The sequence below is a fragment of the Triturus cristatus genome, chromosome 5_1 (genome assembly GCF_964204655.1).
Source record: "Triturus cristatus chromosome 5_1, aTriCri1.1, whole genome shotgun sequence".
NCBI classification, from domain to species: Eukaryota; Metazoa; Chordata; class Amphibia; order Caudata; family Salamandridae; genus Triturus; species Triturus cristatus.
Genome location: NC_140587.1, coordinates 216130288 through 216149016, shown reverse-complemented (window position 1 = coordinate 216149016; position 18729 = coordinate 216130288). Strand labels below are relative to the sequence as shown.

At 45.8% G+C, this 18729-nt stretch overlaps 1 protein-coding gene across 4 annotated transcripts in view; it reads right to left on the bottom strand.

Annotated features, from left to right (window-relative positions):
* Positions 1 to 18729, bottom strand: part of AGO2 (argonaute RISC catalytic component 2) — a 524350-nt gene that overhangs the window by 357081 nt on the left and 148540 nt on the right. For all 4 annotated transcript variants that reach the window (XM_085604853.1, XM_085604855.1, XM_085604857.1 and 1 more), the window contains exon 9: positions 16461 to 16580. In XM_085604853.1, coding sequence (XP_085460979.1) covers positions 16461 to 16580 — 120 coding nt within the window. The remainder of the gene's footprint in view (positions 1 to 16460; positions 16581 to 18729) is intronic.

Genomic DNA, 18729 nt, shown 5'->3' with positions numbered 1-18729 from the left:
TCTCCGCTTCTTGGGAATTCCTGAAGGGGCCGAGAAGGATGATCCCAGGAAGTTTATGATCAGCTTATTGAGAGGGGCATTTCCAGAGCTACAATCTTGGGATCTGGATAGGGAAATTCAAAGAGCTCATAGATTCCCTCCTCTTTCCTGGCAAACATACAACACCCTCACGCCATGCTCTTGTTCTTTGGGAACTTCGTCCTTCGTCAAATTTTCTTTGATCTGGCTCGACCAACAAAGAAACGAACATTCGAGGGAATAACATTCTTTACTAGACCAGATTTTGCTCACGCCACAGTGGAGTGCAGGTGGAGGCTTCGACAGCTCTTTGACCCATTTCAAAAATTAGGGGCTGAAGTATACCTGCAGAACCCTGCCAGGCTGAAAATAATTTTCAAGGGAGTCGTACGCAGCTTTATATCTGAAATCCAGGTGCAGAAATATCTTGAACAGATTTCGAAACAAAACTAATTTGAGTTGTGACTGATGAAAACTCCTTTCTTTACAAGGAGGACGCTCTTCAACCATGTGTTAATTATAGTTATATTAATTCACTGCTTTTCTTGTCATTGGGTTTGCTGGGCTCAACGGCTCAGCTGACTCCCCTTCTGATATGATGTGCACTGCTGATGTTTAATAACGATATACCCTCTTGGGGTTCTATTTCTTTTTCTCTTGTTTTTGGCGTAGGGTTACTGCTCCTTGGAGTTAAGGCTTTTTCTCCAAATCTCATATTCATTCTTGTTGTAAATTATGGTTCAAGCGGTGTTGGGGGAGGGCTTGGCGGCTCGCGGGGCTCTGCATGTCGGATGCCACCCTCCTGGTAACCTCAATAGGTGGCGGGGGGGTGGGACAGACAGGACAAATATACGAAAATCAAAAAAAAAAAAAAAAGCAAACGGAAAGAAAAAAGAGGCGGATTTGGATTACCTTAATATAACAAGATGGGTTTGCTAAGAATTCTATCGATGAATGTCTCCGGCCTGGTGGCGGTGAGTCTTCAAACTTGGGGTACGAACATTGTCTGTCTACAAGAGACGCACATTGAAGGGTCACAGTTGCATATCTTAAACACACTAGGATACCGATTGATATGCGCTACATCACAAGGGGCCAGGGTAAGAGGGGTTGCCATTTTAGCTAAAGGAAGTGGGTTTACATTTAACCATTCTAAAGCTGATAAATTTGGTCGTTGGGCGGTCACAGAATGCCAATATGGGGACGGGCAAAAGTTCTCGCTATGTGCCATATATGGTAGCAATTATGATGAGCCTTCAGTTTTTGAAGAGATTTCAAATGAATTAATGCACTGGCCCCTGCCTCTAATACTTTGAGGGGATTTTAATATAAATCTCCCCAATAACTGGTCCCTAAAAGAACACTGGCATTATACTGGTCGTAAACCGAAAGTTTTTAAAGCATTAAGTCAAATGTGTAGTATTCATGGCTTAGTGGATGGCTGGCAGACCTCAAACCCTGCTGACCCTGGGTTCACATATTTTTCCAATCCTCATCTCTCCCATGCTAGATTGGACTATTTTTTTTATTTCTAATTCAATTAAATCCAAGTGCCAGACTATGAAACTTCCCCGGATCCTATCGGATCATAACCCCCTTATCTGCTCCCTAGAAATTAGTAATCATAATCGCACACCTAACTCATGGACCTTTGAGAAATCTCTCCTCTTAGATGAAAATTATTGTAAGCATATAAGGGAGTGGATTCCTAACTTGTTATCCGATAATGAGGGGAGTGCTTCAATTAGTACTATATGTGATACGCTAAAGGCCGGGATTCGTGGGGAGACTATGCAATACTCTTTACAGATTAATAAACAATCTAAAGAAGCCATGCAGCGTCTTCAAAATGAATTGAGGAAGACTGAAGAAGGCTTATTAACTATCACCTTGGGCAATAGGTTAGCTAGGAGTGAAGCAATTGAACAAGCGCAATATCAGGTGGCAATCGCTAAAGCTCAAATTAGAAATATTTTTACAGAAAAAGCAATAAAAAAGGCACTTGCCCAAAAAGAGAGGGTGTATGAAGTCAACGAACAAATTGGACATCAATTAGCCGTTCTTGTGAGGCAACAGGCTACCATAAACATAATTCGGGAAATTCAGGATTCCTTTGGAACCCTACTAGAGGACCCTAAACTTATAAGAAAGGCGTTTTGGCAATATTATCGAGATTTATACTCCGAAATGGGGGGAACTGATCAGGCTAGTATTGAGGATTACCTAGATAAATCTAGTCTAGTTAAATTTGAAGCTGAAGACGCAAATATATTAGAAGTCCCCCCTACAGAAGATGAAATTATCGGCATAATTAAAGATCTACCAAGAGGGAAAGCTACCGGGTTAGACTGTATTCCATCGGAATTCTATGCACTCTTTTTTAATCAAATTAAAAATACCTTGGTCAATCTGATTATTCATATTTTTAACGGAGGGCATCCCCCAGAGTCTTGGTCTCGGGCTAAAATAATCATTTTTCCTTAAAAAAAAAAAAAAAACGCCGGATCAGCTCGGGTCTTATCGGCCCCATCACTCTTATCAATACTGACTCCAAAATGTATGCGTAAGTGCTAGCAAACAGACTAGCCCCCTTAATTCACAAGGTGATCGCCCAGAGTCAACATGGCTTTATCCCCGGTAGGTCTACCACCAACCACATCCATCGAGTAATCACCTTGTTTGATGGTATGGAAGTGGCAGGCGACCCTATGGCTCTTATTTTACTAGACGCAGAAAAAGCCTTTGATAGGGTCTCCTGGCACTTCCTATGGGCAGCTATGTCCAAAATAGGGATTCAGGGAGGCTACATTCAAGCAGTTAAAAAATTATATGTTAATCCTAAGGCTGTGGTGATGGTAAACGGTAGTTTATCAGAAGAGCTGACAATTGGGCGTGGAACACGGCAGGGTTGCCCCTGCTCGCCGTTGCTCTTTGCAATTTATATAGATTCTTTTATTAGATGATTAGAGGAGGATAGAGCGATCATTCCTATAATCTCAAAAGGCTATTCTACTAAAACTCTGGCCTATGCGGATGACATTGCCATTGTGACCACCGATCCAAATTCGTCCATCTCCGCAATAGAAAAGGAGGCAAAACAATTTGGAGATGTATCGGGATACACACTGAATCAAGGGAAAACCCAGATCGTGCTAAATAAGAAATGTGTGATGAGGGACTCGCGGGTGGTGGAAGAAGCCACTTATCTAGGAGTTTGCATTACATCTGATCTAGATAACCTGGTTAATACAAATTTGAAACCATTTACAACGGTAATTAAGAAAGATCTACAACGTTTGGATAACCTACATCTCTCTATCATTGGCAGAGTTAATGTGATTAAAATGGTGTTCTTCCCTAAAATTCTTTATCTGTTCAGAGCGATTTGTTTAGAATTTTCCTTACCCTGGCTTAAATCGATGGAAGGGATATTTTCTAGCTTTTCATGGGCTTATTCACAACCACGGCGGGCTTATAAATTCCTTACTCTCCAGAAGGATCGGGGTGGGCTAGCTTTGCCAAATTTACAGGCGTATTATTGGGCAACCGTGCTATTATACAGTAAGGAACTGTTGCATAGTGATTCGGAAGGTCAGGAGGGGGAGGATCAGACACCCTATACGCCTTCTACTTTCCAACTACTCCTAGGTAGCGAGAGCAGAGGGTACTGGTGGAAACATCTTCACGACAGTTACCACAAAAAAGTTAAACATAAAACATTACTTAGTGGATTTAAGGTCTGGAAAATCGTTAGAAAACTGCTCGGGATTGGAAGACTGTCATTCTATACACCTATGAAAAACAACCCAGATCTGCCAGAAATTTTTAATGACAAATATATCCATAAATGGCATAATAAAGGATTTACCCATTTAGGCTGCTTTTTCTCCTCTACCGGGGTATATTCGTTTGAAGAATTAAAAAACAAATTTAACTTAGATTGGCGGGATTTTTTTAAATACTTAAAGACAGACGGTGGGGATGGTTAAGTATAAAATTAAGCTAGTAGACATACTGCTATCTGATATAAATAACACAATTGGGGGCATTTATTCTCACATTAATACTTTATTTCCTGATGATATGGAGAAAATTGCACAGAAATGGTTAGAGAAGGCTGAAATCGCCAATGAAGAGTTTAATTATGCTTACGAAATGTCTCAAATAATTTTTATGTCAACCAAACTTCAAGCACAATTTTTTAAAACCTGCTTCTTTCTATACTACACACCGGATAGAATCGCAAAATGGGCCAATGGCCCGAGTTCTTGCTGCCCTAGATGTATGCTTTATAAGGCCGACTGTATACATATTTTTTCTACTTGTGCAGGACTAAAATTGGTCAAACAAGAGATAGGGAAATTTCTGTCTACCATTTTGCATAACACTACTACTCTATCCAACGGAACGAATAGTTTCTTACCTGTCGGTGTAGTTTTGCAGCTTGAAGATCTTTCTGGAGAAGGGAACCTACACCGGACAACAGAACCTCCTTCAAGCTTGCCACCCGGAAGCACCACCAGCTGATCCGCGCCGCCAAGAAAACAGCATTCAAGGACCGGCTGGACAACAACGCACACAACTGCAAGGAACTCTTCAACATCGTGAAAGAGCTATCCAACCCCAGCGCAGGAAACAACAACATCACCCCATCGCAAGACCTCTGCAACTCCCTCGCCTCATACTTCCACAACAAGATCGCGGACATACACAACAGCTTCAACAACCAACCAACGCACACCACGACAGAACAACCACCCCCCACCACCACCCTCCACGCCTGGACCCCGATCAGCACCGAAGACACCATCCGCACGATGAACTCCATCCACTCCGGATCACCGACCGACCCCTGCCCTCACCACGTCTTCAACAAGGCCGACGCTGTCATCACACCCCACCTGCGAGACATCATCAACACATCCTTCGACACCGCCACCTTCCCCGAGAGCTGGAAGCACGCCGAACTCAGCGCTCTACTCAAGAAACCCACAGCGGACCCCACCGAACTCAAGAACTACCGCCCCATCTCGCTCCTCCCGTTTCCAGCCAAAGTCATCGAGAAGACCATCAACAAGCAGCTGGCCGCCTTCCTCGAGACGAATGGATCCCTCGACCCCTCACAGTCTGGCTTCCGAGCCAACCACAGCACCGAGACCGCCCTCATCGCCGCCACCGATGACATCCGAGCCCTGATGGACAACGGAGAAACAGCGGCCCTCATCCTCCTAGACCTCTCCGCGGCATTCGACACTGTCTGCCACCGCACCCTAGTACAGCGCCTCAGCAACGTCGGAATCCAGGACAAGGCTCTGGAATGGATCATCTCCTTCCTCGACGGAAGAACACAGAGAGTCCGCCTACCACCGTACAAGTCAGAGGCCACCGAAGTCATCTGCGGCGTCCCCCAAGGATCCTCGCTGAGCCCCACCCTCTTCAACGTCTACATGAGCCCCCTCGCGGCCATCGCACGCCAACACAACCTCAGCATAATCTCCTACGCCGACGACACCCAGCTGATCCTCTCCCTGACCAACGACCCCGCCGCCGCAAGAGCCAACCTGCACGAAGGGATGAAAGAGGTAGCCGAGTGGATGACGACCAGCCGCCTGAAACTGAACTCAGACAAGACGGAGGTCCTCATCCTGGGCTCTTCACCCCCCGCCTGGGACGACTCCTGGTGGCCTCCCGCCCTGGGCACCGCACCCAAACCGACAGACCATGCACGCAACCTGGGCTTCATCCTGGACTCCTCCCTCTCCATGACCAGACAAGTCAACAACGTCTCTTCGACGTGCTTCAACATCCTACGCATGCTACGGAAGATCTTCTGGTGGATCCCCACCGAGACCAGGAAGACCGTCACCCAGGCCCTCGTCACTAGCCGACTGGACTACGGCAACGCCCTCTACGCCGGTACCACCGCCAAGCTCCAGAAGAGACTCCAGCGGATCCAGAACGCCTCAGCCAGACTCATCCTCGACATCCCACGAACCAGCCACATCTCCGGACATCTGAGAGACCTATACTGGCTCCCCGTCAACAAAAGAATCACCTTCCGCCTCCTCACCCACGCACACAAAGCCCTACACGACCAAGGCCCGAGCTACCTCAACAGCCGAATCAACTTCTACGCTCCCAAACGCCACCTCCGTTCAGCCAACCACGCCCTCGCCGCGGTCCCCCGCATCCGAAGAGCGACTACAGGAGGAAGGTCCTTCTCCTACCTGGCCGCCAAGACCTGGAACTCCCTCCCGACCGACCTGCGCCTGACCCAAGACCACCTCTCCTTCAGGAAGAAGCTGAAGACCTGGCTGTTCGAGCAGTAGCGGCACCCCCCCCCTACCCCCAGCGCCTTGAGACCCTACGGGTATGTAGTGCGCTCTAGAAATGTCTTTGATTGATTGATTCACTATGCTGTGCATTATTCCGCGATCTTGTGGTTGGGTCCGGATTCGTAGTCTTTTTTTTTTTTTTTTGTTTGGTGCACCTCCCGTGACGTCGTCGTGCGGAAGTCCCACCTTTGGGGCGCCATCTTCGGGTTCTTTTTTCCTTTCCTTTTTTTTTTTTTTAACCCTAGGCGATTGATTAATCCTTCTTGTCCATTTTTCTGTACGTTTTCATTCCTTTTGATCTTTTCCATTTTACCCCCTCTTCCTCCAGCCTCATCTTCCTGGCGGAGGTGGGTGGGTTTGCTAGTGAATCCAGAAAGATCTTCAAGCTGCAAAACTACACGGACAGGTAAGAAACTATTCGTTTTGCAGCGTGAATCTTTCTGGATTCACTATGCTGTGCATAGACTTTGTAGCGGTTTTCCTAATTTTGTGGCGGCTGGGTGGTAGATGAGCGTTGGTCGTTGAAAATGTGCTGAAGCACCTTCTGTCCAACCTGTGCTTCCTTGTTCATCTGAATGTCCACGCAGTAGTGTTTCGTGAACGTGTGCACAGATGCCCAAGTTGCCGCGAGACATATGTCCTGGATGGGTGTGTTCGCCAGGAAGGAAACGGTGGCCCCCTTCTTCCTTGTGGAGTGAGCCTGAGGCCCCTCCGCTAGCTCCTGTCCAGCCTGTTTGTGGCAGAATTGAATAGTGAGGGCAATCCATCTAGCGATGGTGCCCTTAGTCACTGGCCTACCCATGAAGCTAGTAGCAAAGGACACAAACAGCTGCTTCGACTTCCTGAGATCCTTGGTTCTCTCAATGTAGTGCATCACCGCTCTTCTTGCGTCGAGGGTGTGCAGGGCCTTTTCTGCGTTTGAAGTCGGGTTTTGGAAAAACTTGGTATCTGAATACTCGGATTCATGTGGAACGCCGACACCACCTTGGGCATGAAGTGTGGGTCCGTCCTCAGGACTACCCTGTCCTTGTGAATCTGAATGTAGGGTTCCTGTAGTGTTAGTGCTTTAAGCTCGCTCACTCTGCGTAGTGAGGTGATGGCCACTAGAAAGGCCGTTTTCATCGTCAACATTTGCAGTGTGGCCTTGTGAATGGGTTCAAACGGTGCCTTCATGAGCTCCGTCAGAACCACGTTTAGATTCCATGCCGGCGGCGGCAACCTTTTCGGAGGGGCCATTCTTTTGGCTCCTTCCATGAATCTCTTCACCACCTGCGAAGTGAAGAAACTTCCTCTCCGTTTTGCATTGAGAGCAGGTCCTTTCTCCTCTCGAACCTGTATGGGTTGCCTTGTGCCATTTCTTAAATTTGTGAGAACCATGTCTGCCTTGCCCACTGCGGAGCCACTAGGATCAGAGTCATGTTGCTGGTTCTGCACTTGTCGAGCACTCTGTGCAACAGGGGTATCGGTGGAAAGGCGTAGGCAAATGTCCTCAACCAGCTTATCCATAGGGCATTTCCCGGGGATTGCTGATCTGGTTGCCTGGACGCGAAGCTTTGGCATTTTGCATTTTGGCGTGTTGCAAATAGGTCTATTGTGGGAGTTCCCCATCTCCGGAAAAGCTTCTCCGTTTCCTGGCCATTGAGCTCCCACTCGTGCGATGCCGAGGTCTGCCTGCTTAGCCAGTCTGCCTCCACATTGTCCTTCCCCGGTAGGTGAATTGCCAGTAGATCTATCCTGAGAGGTATGGCCCATCTCCAAATCTCCTGAGCCAGAGAGGAGAGAGGGAACGACTGTGTCCCCCCCTGTTTGTTGATGTAGAACATTGCCGTGGTGTTGTCTGTTTGAACCAACACCCTCTGGTTGTACAGGTGCCTCTGGAATGCCTTCAGGGCTAGCAGGATTGTTTTCAACTCGAGGTAATTGATATGGCGAACCGCATCTGCTGGAGCCCACAGACCCCTCACTCTGAGGTTGTCCATGTGCGCTCCCCATCCCTTTTGCGATGCGTCCGTGGTAATGGTCATTGTTGGGTTTGGTGGTGTCAGGCTTCTCCCTGCTGTCATGTTGTCTCTGTTCCACCAAGTTATCTCCTCCTGCACTGCGTGCGTAACAACCACTAGATCCTCCCAACTTCCGTTTGCTTGTGACCATTGCTGTTGTAGCCATTCCTGGAATGGTCTCATGTGCAGGCGTACATTCGGCACCAGCTGGATACACGACGCCATCATCCCCATCATCTTGCTCACTGACCTCACTGTCAGAGCTCGCCCCTTCTGGTAGAGCCGCGTCTCCTTCAGCAGGGCATCTGTCCTCCTGTCGATGGGCACCACTGTACTGTTCAGGGAGTTGATTTTTGCCCCCAGGAAAATCTCCACCTGCTCCGGTTCCAGCGATGACTTCCCCCAGTGAATCGAGAACCCCAGATTCGTGAGAGTGTCTGTTACGCGTTTTGCGTTCCTCTCGCACTTCTCGCGTGAGTTTGCCTTGACCAGCTAGTCGTCTAAGTAGGGGTAGACGTGTATTCCCTGCCTTCGTAGGTGGGCCGCGACCGCCGACAGGCATTTTGTAAAAACCCTTGGCGCCGATTTTAATCCGAAGGCCAGGGTTGTGAACTGGTAGTGTTCCTGGTCGATGTTGAACCTTAGAAGGCCCTTGTGTCTTCTGTTTATTGGGATGTGCAGGTAGGCATCCTTGAGGTCCACGGTGACCATGAAGTCCCCGTCTCTTATTTGGGGCAGTACCTCCTGCAGCGAAGTCATTTTCAACCTTTGCGTTCTGATGAACTTGTTTAGGTACCGCAGGTCCAGGCTGAGTCTGAGGTTTCCGTCTACTTTCGGGACCACGAAGTAGTTTGAGTAGACCCCCTTGTTGCGTTCTCTGAACGGCACTGCCTCTATGGCTCTCTTTTCTAGAAGTTTCCGTGTTTCTTCTCTGAGTAGGGCCAGTTCTTGAGCCGATCTCTGCCTTCCCTTTGGTTTCCTGTTTGGAGGTTTTTTCTCCAAATCTACGCAGTATCCGTACTGCATGACGTTCAGTATCCACTTGTCTGTGGTTATACGCCGCCACTCCTGAAGGTAGTACCTCAGTCTTCCGCCTACTGGTGTTGTATGCTCGTAGGCTTTTGATTCTTCTCTCCCGCCCGATGTTACTGTTTTGCGCCTCACCCTTGGGGGCATGTCGAGGGTAGGCGTCCTCTTGCGTGCTGAGTCACTTTGATGAGGGCTGGTCACCCCCTCTCCTCCTCTGGCCACGTCCGTTCCCTCTCCCGCTAAAGGACTGGCCCCGAGGTTGGTACTGCCAGTTTTGCTTCTGTTGACCTTGTCCGTGACTTTCACCCTGCTGACCCTGCTGGAACGTCTGGTGTGACGCCCCCTGCTGGCTTCCTCCCCTACCGTAGGGTCTCCTTGAGGGATTGCCTCTCCTCATTCCCCCTCAGCTGTAGGGCCCCCATGGACCTCGCCGTTTCGTTTTCTTTTTTCAGCTGGGTGAGTTTCTCGTCTACTCTTGCTCCTAACAGTGTCTCTCCGTTGAAGGGGGTGCTAAGGATGTTGTTCTGCACCTCCGGTTTGAATCCCGAGATTCTTAGCCATGCATGCCGTCTCTCGGTGACCCCTATGGCCGTGAGTCTTGCTGAAGTCTCTGCCCCGTCCAACGCCGTCTTTATACAGGAGTTGGCGATGTTTTTGCCTTCGTCTACCAGGTGCGAGGCTCTCTGGCGGTATTCTTCGGGGAGGTGCTTTACTAGCTCCCCCATCTCGTCCCAGTGCTGGTGTCTATTGAGGAGTGCATTGGAATTCGCCATGCGCCAGTGCATTGCGGCGTTCCTCTCGACTTTTCTTCCTGTGAGGTCTATCCTCCTGCTCTCTTTATCAGGTGGTGGGCCCGAAGTTGCTGGTACGTTGGCCCTTCTCCTGGCCGTGGAAGCTATGATGGAGTCGGCGGTGACGCTACCTTTGATGTAAGGGGGGTCCAGGGAAGAGTGCTTATACTTCTTCTCAGTCCTGGGCGTGATCGAACGGCAGGTCGCTGGTTCCTTGAAGGCTTCTCTCCCCTGATTCATCACACTTTGTAGCATGGGGAGGAATTGGCTCCTCGTCTGGATGGGGAGCAGGGTCTCGAGGAGAAAATCTGCTTTCGGCTTCTCTTCGTCGAGTTTGACGCCGAAGGCTGTCGCTGCGCTCCTGACCACCATATTGTACACCCCGATGTCGTCGGGTGGCGAAGGCCTCGAAGGGTACGTGTCCACGGGCTCCTCCGGGTTTTCGGTGTCGAGATCCTGCCATTCGATGTCGTGGCTGGTAGATGGCGCCGAGCCGTAGAACGACTGCTGGTCTTCTTCCTCGGCTTCGCCGTCATAATAGGTCTCGTCTTCCTCTTCGAGATCCCTCGTCAGGCCCTCGGTGTCGAATTCGTCCTCGACCTCGACGACGTCCGTCGGTGGAACCGTTGGAATCTTGAATTCCTTCATCTTGGCGTCGAACTCCTTCTTCCTTTGAAGGATGTTCTCCATTTCGGCCTCGAGCCGCCTCTTCTTTTTCTCTATCTCGGAGATGCTTTCGGCGTCGACCGCGGGTCTTTGACGAAACTTGCATCGACGTCGACCGTTCTTTCTGCGTTGATCGTCCCGTTTCCTGGGTTGTCTTCGACGACCCTTGCTTTTCGGCGTCTTTCGGCACCAGGGAGTCCTTTTCTAAGGATCCGCTCGGCCTCTTGTCCATGGTTCCCCCTTTGGTCGTCGAAGTTTTCGGCGCCGGGGCTCCCTTCGTGGACTTTGACTCTGATTTTCTCGAGTCACCCTCGTGTTTAAGGTATTTTCTGTTTTGCCCTCGACGATTCTCTTACCTCGTCTTCTTTTTTCTTGTCGGTCTCTACGACCATTAAGTTTTCGGCTGCCTCGGCGACGTTGTCCTCATCGTCCGTGGAGAGGCCCAGATCGTAGAGCGACGGGGCCTTACCCTTGCCATCCATGCTGGCGTTGGCTCTTCTCTGCCGATCTCTCACCCGGAGCGTCTTCGGCGCGAAGGCTGAGCAGGCGTTGCAGTCCTTACTCTGGTGTTCGACCGGTAGGCAGAGGTTGCAGACCGGATGCTGGTCCTTCTGCGCGAACTTGTGGTGGCAGTTTGGGAAGAACTTGAATGGCGTCTTGTCCATTGCGCTCAGGGCCTCTGAGTGCGCATTCTCCAAGGTCGAAGAAAAAGGCGCAGAACCTCCTTTCTTCGCGCTCCTGATGAAATCTCTTCTTTTCCTGTGATATCTTCGTAGAATTTATCGACGAAACTCGCTTTTCTTTCTTCTTCCTTCGATTGTAATTCTGGAGGTTCCCGATGACGATCCAGACCCAACGGCGGAAAAAAGAATCTGAAGATGGCGCCCCAAAGGTGGGACTTCCGCAGGAAGCACGACGACGTCACGGGAGGTGCACCAAATGGTAGGTCGTCGCCGCCCACCTGGGCTACAAAAAAACAAAAACAAAGAAAAGACTACGAATCCGGACCCAACCACAAGATCGCGGAATAATGCACAGCATAGTGAATCCAGAAAGATTCACGCTGCAAAACTATTCTATTAGGGGCAATAGACCCTGGAAATTCCAGGGTTGGTCACGAACTTATCTTTATCGCCATGGCTGTTTTCGGGCTATGTATTGCCTCAGCATGGCGTGATAATTCTGCTCCCACTTTCCAACAATGGTTGGCCCGTTTTCTGGCTGTCGCTAATACCGAAATTGCAATTTATAAACGTAAAGGCGTTAGGCGACGTAAAAAAGGGTTAAAAATGTGGTCCCCTCTAATTTTATGGCAACAGACTTCCGGCTCTTTGGACTGAATTGGTGGTTTAAAAGGTAATCAGCTTTGGATACCTTAATATTTAGATCTTTTTCTTCTTTTCCGTCTTTCTCAATTAAAATGTACGATATATAAATGTATATATGTATGTACTCCTGTCTGTCCGGGAAGGGAGGGAGCTGGGGGAAATTAAGGTTGTTGTTAAAAAAAATAGAATAAAGATTTAAAAAAAAAAAAAAAAAAAAATAGAATGCACCTAAGGAGTGCCCGTGTGATGTATGAGACGCCATGGGACATGTCGTTACCGTCATCTATATGCAATAGTGCAAGAGCTTGAACATCAATTTTAAAGACGCTTTTTGGAATAAACTGTTTCAATTTCTATCAGTCTATTTTTTTTTTTTTGGTAGAGTTTTATATAGCGCGAACTAGACCCGAAGATATCGGGTATCAAAGCGCTTTACACGAGCACCAGTTTCGTTACACAAGGACACATTCACTTTTGTTAAGCACGGGGAGATAAAGTAGCTTGCCCAGAATCACAGGATGTTGAGAGTTGTTCCCGAGATTCGAACCCGGTTCCCCAGCATAGAGGTCGATCGCTCTAGCCTTAAGGCTACATCTCTGTTGTTTTTTGGCAAGTGTTTGTAGGTGAGGTGGAGCCCAGAATGAATCCAAGTGACTTGCCTTTTGCTTAGAGTTGGGATTCGTAGCCATCAAGGGTCATGTCGCTGAGCCAAGTTTGTACTTTGTTGCTTGTTGTTCTTGGCAAATAACGGGAATTCTGTCTTGGTGGAGTTGAGCTAAAGCTAGGCGCTACACATACAGGTTTGGATAAGGTGCAATCAGTGTTTGAGGCACTAGATATCTGAATTAGAAGGCACTTTGAAGTAGAGTCGGGGATTATCAGAATATTGGAGAATCCTGATATTGCTATCTGACAATAGAGCATTAAGGGACTCCATGTAAGGCTAAAGATGACAGGGGACTGAATGGTATTCTAGGCGAAGTACCAGGAGTTAAAGACATCTAGGGACCTGGAGGTGGTCAAATGAACAACCGGATGTTGGTTGGAGTGGAAGAGAACCAGTGAAGGACAATGCCAGTGAATCTCATTTGAGACTACAGGTGAGGTCGACAGTGGGATGGTAACTGTGTCAAAGGCAGGTAAGAGGTCCAGCAATATCAGATGCAGAGGTCATTATCTGTAGTCAGGGCGTGGAGTATGGTCTGAATTCAGATTGGTAATTTACAGGACATGGTTAGCTGTGATGTGCTCTTGTAGTTGAGCGTAGGTTTCTTATTCAATGATCTTACCAATGGATGGTAGGTGAGTGATGGGACAATAGTTGGAGGCTATCAGGGTGAGGTGTAGATTTCTTCAGGAGTGGGAGGCTGCCTTGAGTTAGGGAGGCATTGATAATACAGTGTAGGGGTGAGAAAACTTACATAGAGCGCTCTGTTGAAGGAGACGAGGGTGTAAGACACCTTCATGGGAACTAAGTTTGAGACAGTTAAGGATGTCTGCGGGATCCGAGAATGATAGGGATTTAAAGGATGACCATTGAAGGATTCTACGTGGAGTGCAGGTGTGTTATTCATCTGCTGTTGGATCTGTGTTTTCACACACACTATCTCAGACCATCCAAAATTAAACTCCGATGACACTGTACTGTACAACCGATACCGATATTTATTGTGTCAATTAAAACTATTATAGAAATGAAACAATCCATAAAATAATCTCAAAATACTATAAAGAAAAAATACAACTTCTCAAGTACCAATATCTGTGGATTTGCACTATTCACACATATTGGGATAGACTCTGCACAGCTCTTAAGCGCTAAACGATAAAATATGGGTTTCACCAACATATGAATGCTGTGTAACCCTTGGTAGATACATCTTATCAGGACGTATTGAACGAGATCACAACACACTGTACAACAGAGCAACTGCAGATTTAATGAAGGTTGTTTTTCTAAGAATTTCAGTACGTCTCTGAGACTAGGAATTTGGACAGAAATGACAAAATGAAAACATATTTTAGGAGTAGAGAATATCAAGGGAAAAGAGGGCAAACAACGATGAACTTTGGGGTACAATTGGATGAAAAATGCAATGAGAAAATATGGGAATGAGGAAAATCTTTCCTCAATGAGTGCCCAAGTCTCACTGGAACAATGTACACCTTGACCAAAAAAAACTGAAGGTGAGGTCACCCCTGAATAGAGACACTGCCAATAATTCTAGGTCACAAATAAACACTTCATACTTGAAATTGTAGCTTCAAACCACTATACATTCACTCACCAACTTCAAATGTATACAGAAGGGCACCATATATGTTGTACAGAAAAATAGAAAGAATTTCATCTCTACCAATTCTACTTTGGTTCAGATGCAAAAACAACAAGGTGATGGATGGAATGCTTGAATGAATCTCAGTCACCGTTAATCACTCGGGCGGCATCCCAATCCATCGTTTTTCGCCCACCATGCCACCTCAGATTGAACCCAGCCATATGCAAATCAGTGTTGACCCTGCTCCTCATGTCAACAGTCCAGCCCAAACTTCCAGGCTAGGTCCTCCCTGTACCGGAACACAAGCAACATAGGACTGGTAAAATAACAATTGATTGGGATGTGGGCCAGAGTAATTACTAGTGGCTGAGGTCAATTGAAACATTCCACCCATCACTTTTTTGTATACTTCAGTGTGTTGCCCTAGGTGGGATGGGTATGCCCAGACAGGCGTCCCATGCATACGGTCACTGGAACCAAGCTGTACCTGGCTGAAGAGCCCATAATTAACCCGGTTCTGGGTTGCTCGTGTTCCGGTTCAGGGAGGACTTGGCTTGGCAGTTCGGGCTGGACAGTTCCGACTGTAGCAGGGTCAAGACTGATTTGCATATATCTGGGTCCAAACTGAGGTGACATGGTGTGCAAAATAACAATGGATTACGATGTGCCCGAGTAATTACCAGTGGCTGAGATTAATTCAAGCATTCCTTCCATCGCTTTTTTGTAAACTTTAGTATGGTTAGGTTAAGGACATGAAGACCCAACCCCCTTGCAAACCAAGTCACACATACAGAGGTTACTGTGAAAGGTCAGAAGTCCCTTCCTACTGAACCCCACCGTACTCCAAAAATAGATCACCACTGTGGAAATATCCCTTGTTATTCAAGCCACGTTGGTCACATTCGCCTGGGCAAAAAGACAGTCAGACAATCTCCCTCCCAGAGACCTTCCACTGGAGAAACGCCTTAACTACAGACTAAAGTTGGCTTCTAAAACAAAGTGCCAAAGTATTCCACAATAAACACTGGGCCATGCCGCCTTAAATGTACAATAATCCAAATACAGAGTTAAGAGACCCTGACCACTCTGAACATTCCTATTAAACTGCAAGGTTAATACGGCCAATTTCCTCATCATAACACGACACAGTAAGGCAAAAGAGAGGAAAGTGAGGATAAAACCTTTCCACACAGGGCCATGAAGATGTCTGTAAAATCCATTAGTGGACAACTATTTGCCAGTACCACAAGATGTTAACCATATCACACTATGGTATACAACGTAAGGTTTCTTGCAATATTAATGTACAACACAGGGCACCTGTAAAGATGGACTATGTAATGTGCTGTTAAATTGTTATATTTATGACACCAAAACTATGAAAACAATTACAAAAATAAATAAGTGATAAAGTAATTGGTATAACTGTGCTACATATAACTGTGGCAAACAAAAGTATAACATTTAGAGCTTAGATACCTTCCCCTGTTTGGCCTTTGTACTAAATTCATTAATGAAGTGTACATTATGTGGGTCAAGAGTCTTATTAGGTGCAACTCCTCCCTCCATAAAAAGGCTCTCCGAATTGCATATTCCAATCTGCAATGCCAGCTAACAGTTTTATGTGCATCCCATCTTGTGATCTTTATAGTGATACAAATTCACACAAGTTCAAAGAGTCACTTTCAATAGTTAATTCACCTTTAGCATAGAGATTAAGATGCATGTCCATATTTTCAGGAAAGTAATAAAAAAATTACCTAAAGTTCTTTACAACAGAAACCATAAAGAAGTGATGACGGTTCAGCCAGCTATATCATTTCTCCAAAGGAAGATACTTAAAGAGAGCAAATATAGTGGAACCTTAACACCTGAATGTAAAGAAAACTAAATGTGCTGGTGAAAGAATTTAAAGAAAATAGTAAAGAGACACCTGCAGCTATGCTCATTGTTGCACAAGACCTGCATATTATTGTAAACGGTGTTCATAATGAATCCTGTGAAAAATACTCACTAATTTACTGATCTCTTCTTGACGATCAGGTGCTGACCTGGCAGTTGCCCGTATCATAGTGGAGGTTTGATTGTCAGTAAGTTTCTTTATACATCTCTGTCCTGCCACTATATTACATACCTAGGAGGAAAAAACAATTTGTTATTCGGTATATCATCTACAGTGAACGGTATGTGCTTAATAAAAATGTCCAATCACAAAACTAGGATGAGGAAACCATACAGCGTGCGGCAAGATGTTTTCCTGCCTAAGGTGCTGGAGAGGGACAGAGGACATAGGTGAACATGTTTAAAAATATTGACTTTCACATTGAAAGCTTCATAAAGAGACATTTTAACTAATTTCGTTTAACTCCATGCAAACATCAGGTTAATAGAATTTATTAAGGAAAAGCAAATGATCTATCACTGCGACTAATTAAGACAAAAAAAGTTACGGCTTGTCCAGCATAAGAATCTTCGAAACCTAGGCTAGCAATTTACTCTAGCTTTATGCTAGGAACTCGTTAATAGAGAAAAATAATATTCTTTCGAAAAAAACACCCAAACTGGCTTCAAAATATGACTTTCTTTTTTGTAACTATTTTGAAAAAATGTATATAAACTAAGATGTTCTGTACTTATGAGAACACGTTTTCAATCTATCCGCTTTTTAAACGTAAAAGATTTTTATTTTTTACAAAATGCCTGCAAATACATACATAACTCCAGGATGAACATACAGAGCAAAACCTGCATTGTATCAGTAAGGCTGCGTTTGTATTGCATAAGTCACAAATCAAGTCAGTTGAATTTCAGTCATCTTGATGTTCACAGTTCTTCAGCTGTTAACAAATAAACTAAGCTCTCCAGCACAGGAGAAGACAACATTTTTTGTGTGAATTTAGTACCAATTGCTATGATGGAGAGCAGGTAATTCAGGGTATGAACTTTTATATCCGTTTCATAGGATCTTTGTTGATATTCATAAACACTTAAAAGAATATCAAGCTGTCTCTATTTAAGTGATACTGTTAGATTCAACAGGATCATATAGCAAAGGAATTGACCTGTGTGTAAGCAGACAGGTTACAATAAGGGACTTGGGTTACTTGGGCACACATCCTGGAGCTAGAGTTTAAACAATAATATTTTACAAATGTATAAACATACAGGTCGATTACTGCTTTACAAATCTCTACCATCAGTACATTCTTTAGCAAATCTGTAGAATGTACTGCAGCTTTGATCAAGAATGTTATCCTATGCTGAATAGATTTTCACCCTTTTAAAGAATGTCTTTATTAGTTTGTGTAAAAGTGACAGTGTAAGAAAATGGCTCTGTATATACTGCACCAAAGTAAGGTTCAGTGTGTACAGAGTCCACAGTCCCCAGAGGTTTGGCAGAGGTTAAAGTTAGATATAACCTTACTCTTTAAAGTGGTACCTTGGTCGAGCAGTAAGGTAGTGTCAGAGGACAGTGTAAAGCATTTGTTGTACACACTCAGTCAGCAAATGGTCTCGCACACTCAAGAACCAAACTCTAGGCCAATTGTTTTGTATATAAAAATATATATATATATTTTTTTAGAATCACAAGTAGGTATCAAAATTCTTTCTTAGAATAAGATGCTCTAGTTGAATACTTTCAAATAGCAATAGACTTTTAAATGCAATAGTTACAGTTGTTGCAATAGGCAACACAAGTTAAACACAATTATAACATTGAGCTCATTGGGAATTTCTAAGTTAAGGCAATATCAATTACTTTGCGTAGGTTTTTCTTACTCAGGGCTGGATCCTGGATTCAGCCCTGGCGCATGTCCTGTAAACAGTTGAAAGAAATCGTTGTTACACAGGCGATTTTTAAAGAATATTTATATGTTTCAAAAATAGACCAGGCAATGTTATCCAATGGAGGAAAGGAATATGCTACTTACCAGTATGCATCTGTTCTTGGCATGGAGAGCTGTAGATCTACACACTTGTGCATAGATCGCCATCTGGTGTTGGGCCCGGATGTTTGCAGTTGTTTTTCCTCTTGGAAAGTCTTTGGAAGTCACGAGGTCGGTGACTCCTCCTTTGGATCGTATTGCGCATGGGCTTCGGCGCCATCCTCAGATTGTTTTTTGCCAGCAGGGAAAGATGGAGCTTAGTAATAACAGTGAAGATGCCCATGTGTGTTGTATCTAAATAAGATAAACTGGAACAGATAAAGGTAGCCGGGGAGGCGGGTGGACGTGTGTAGATCTGCAGCTCTACATGCCAAGAACAGATGCATACTGGTAAGT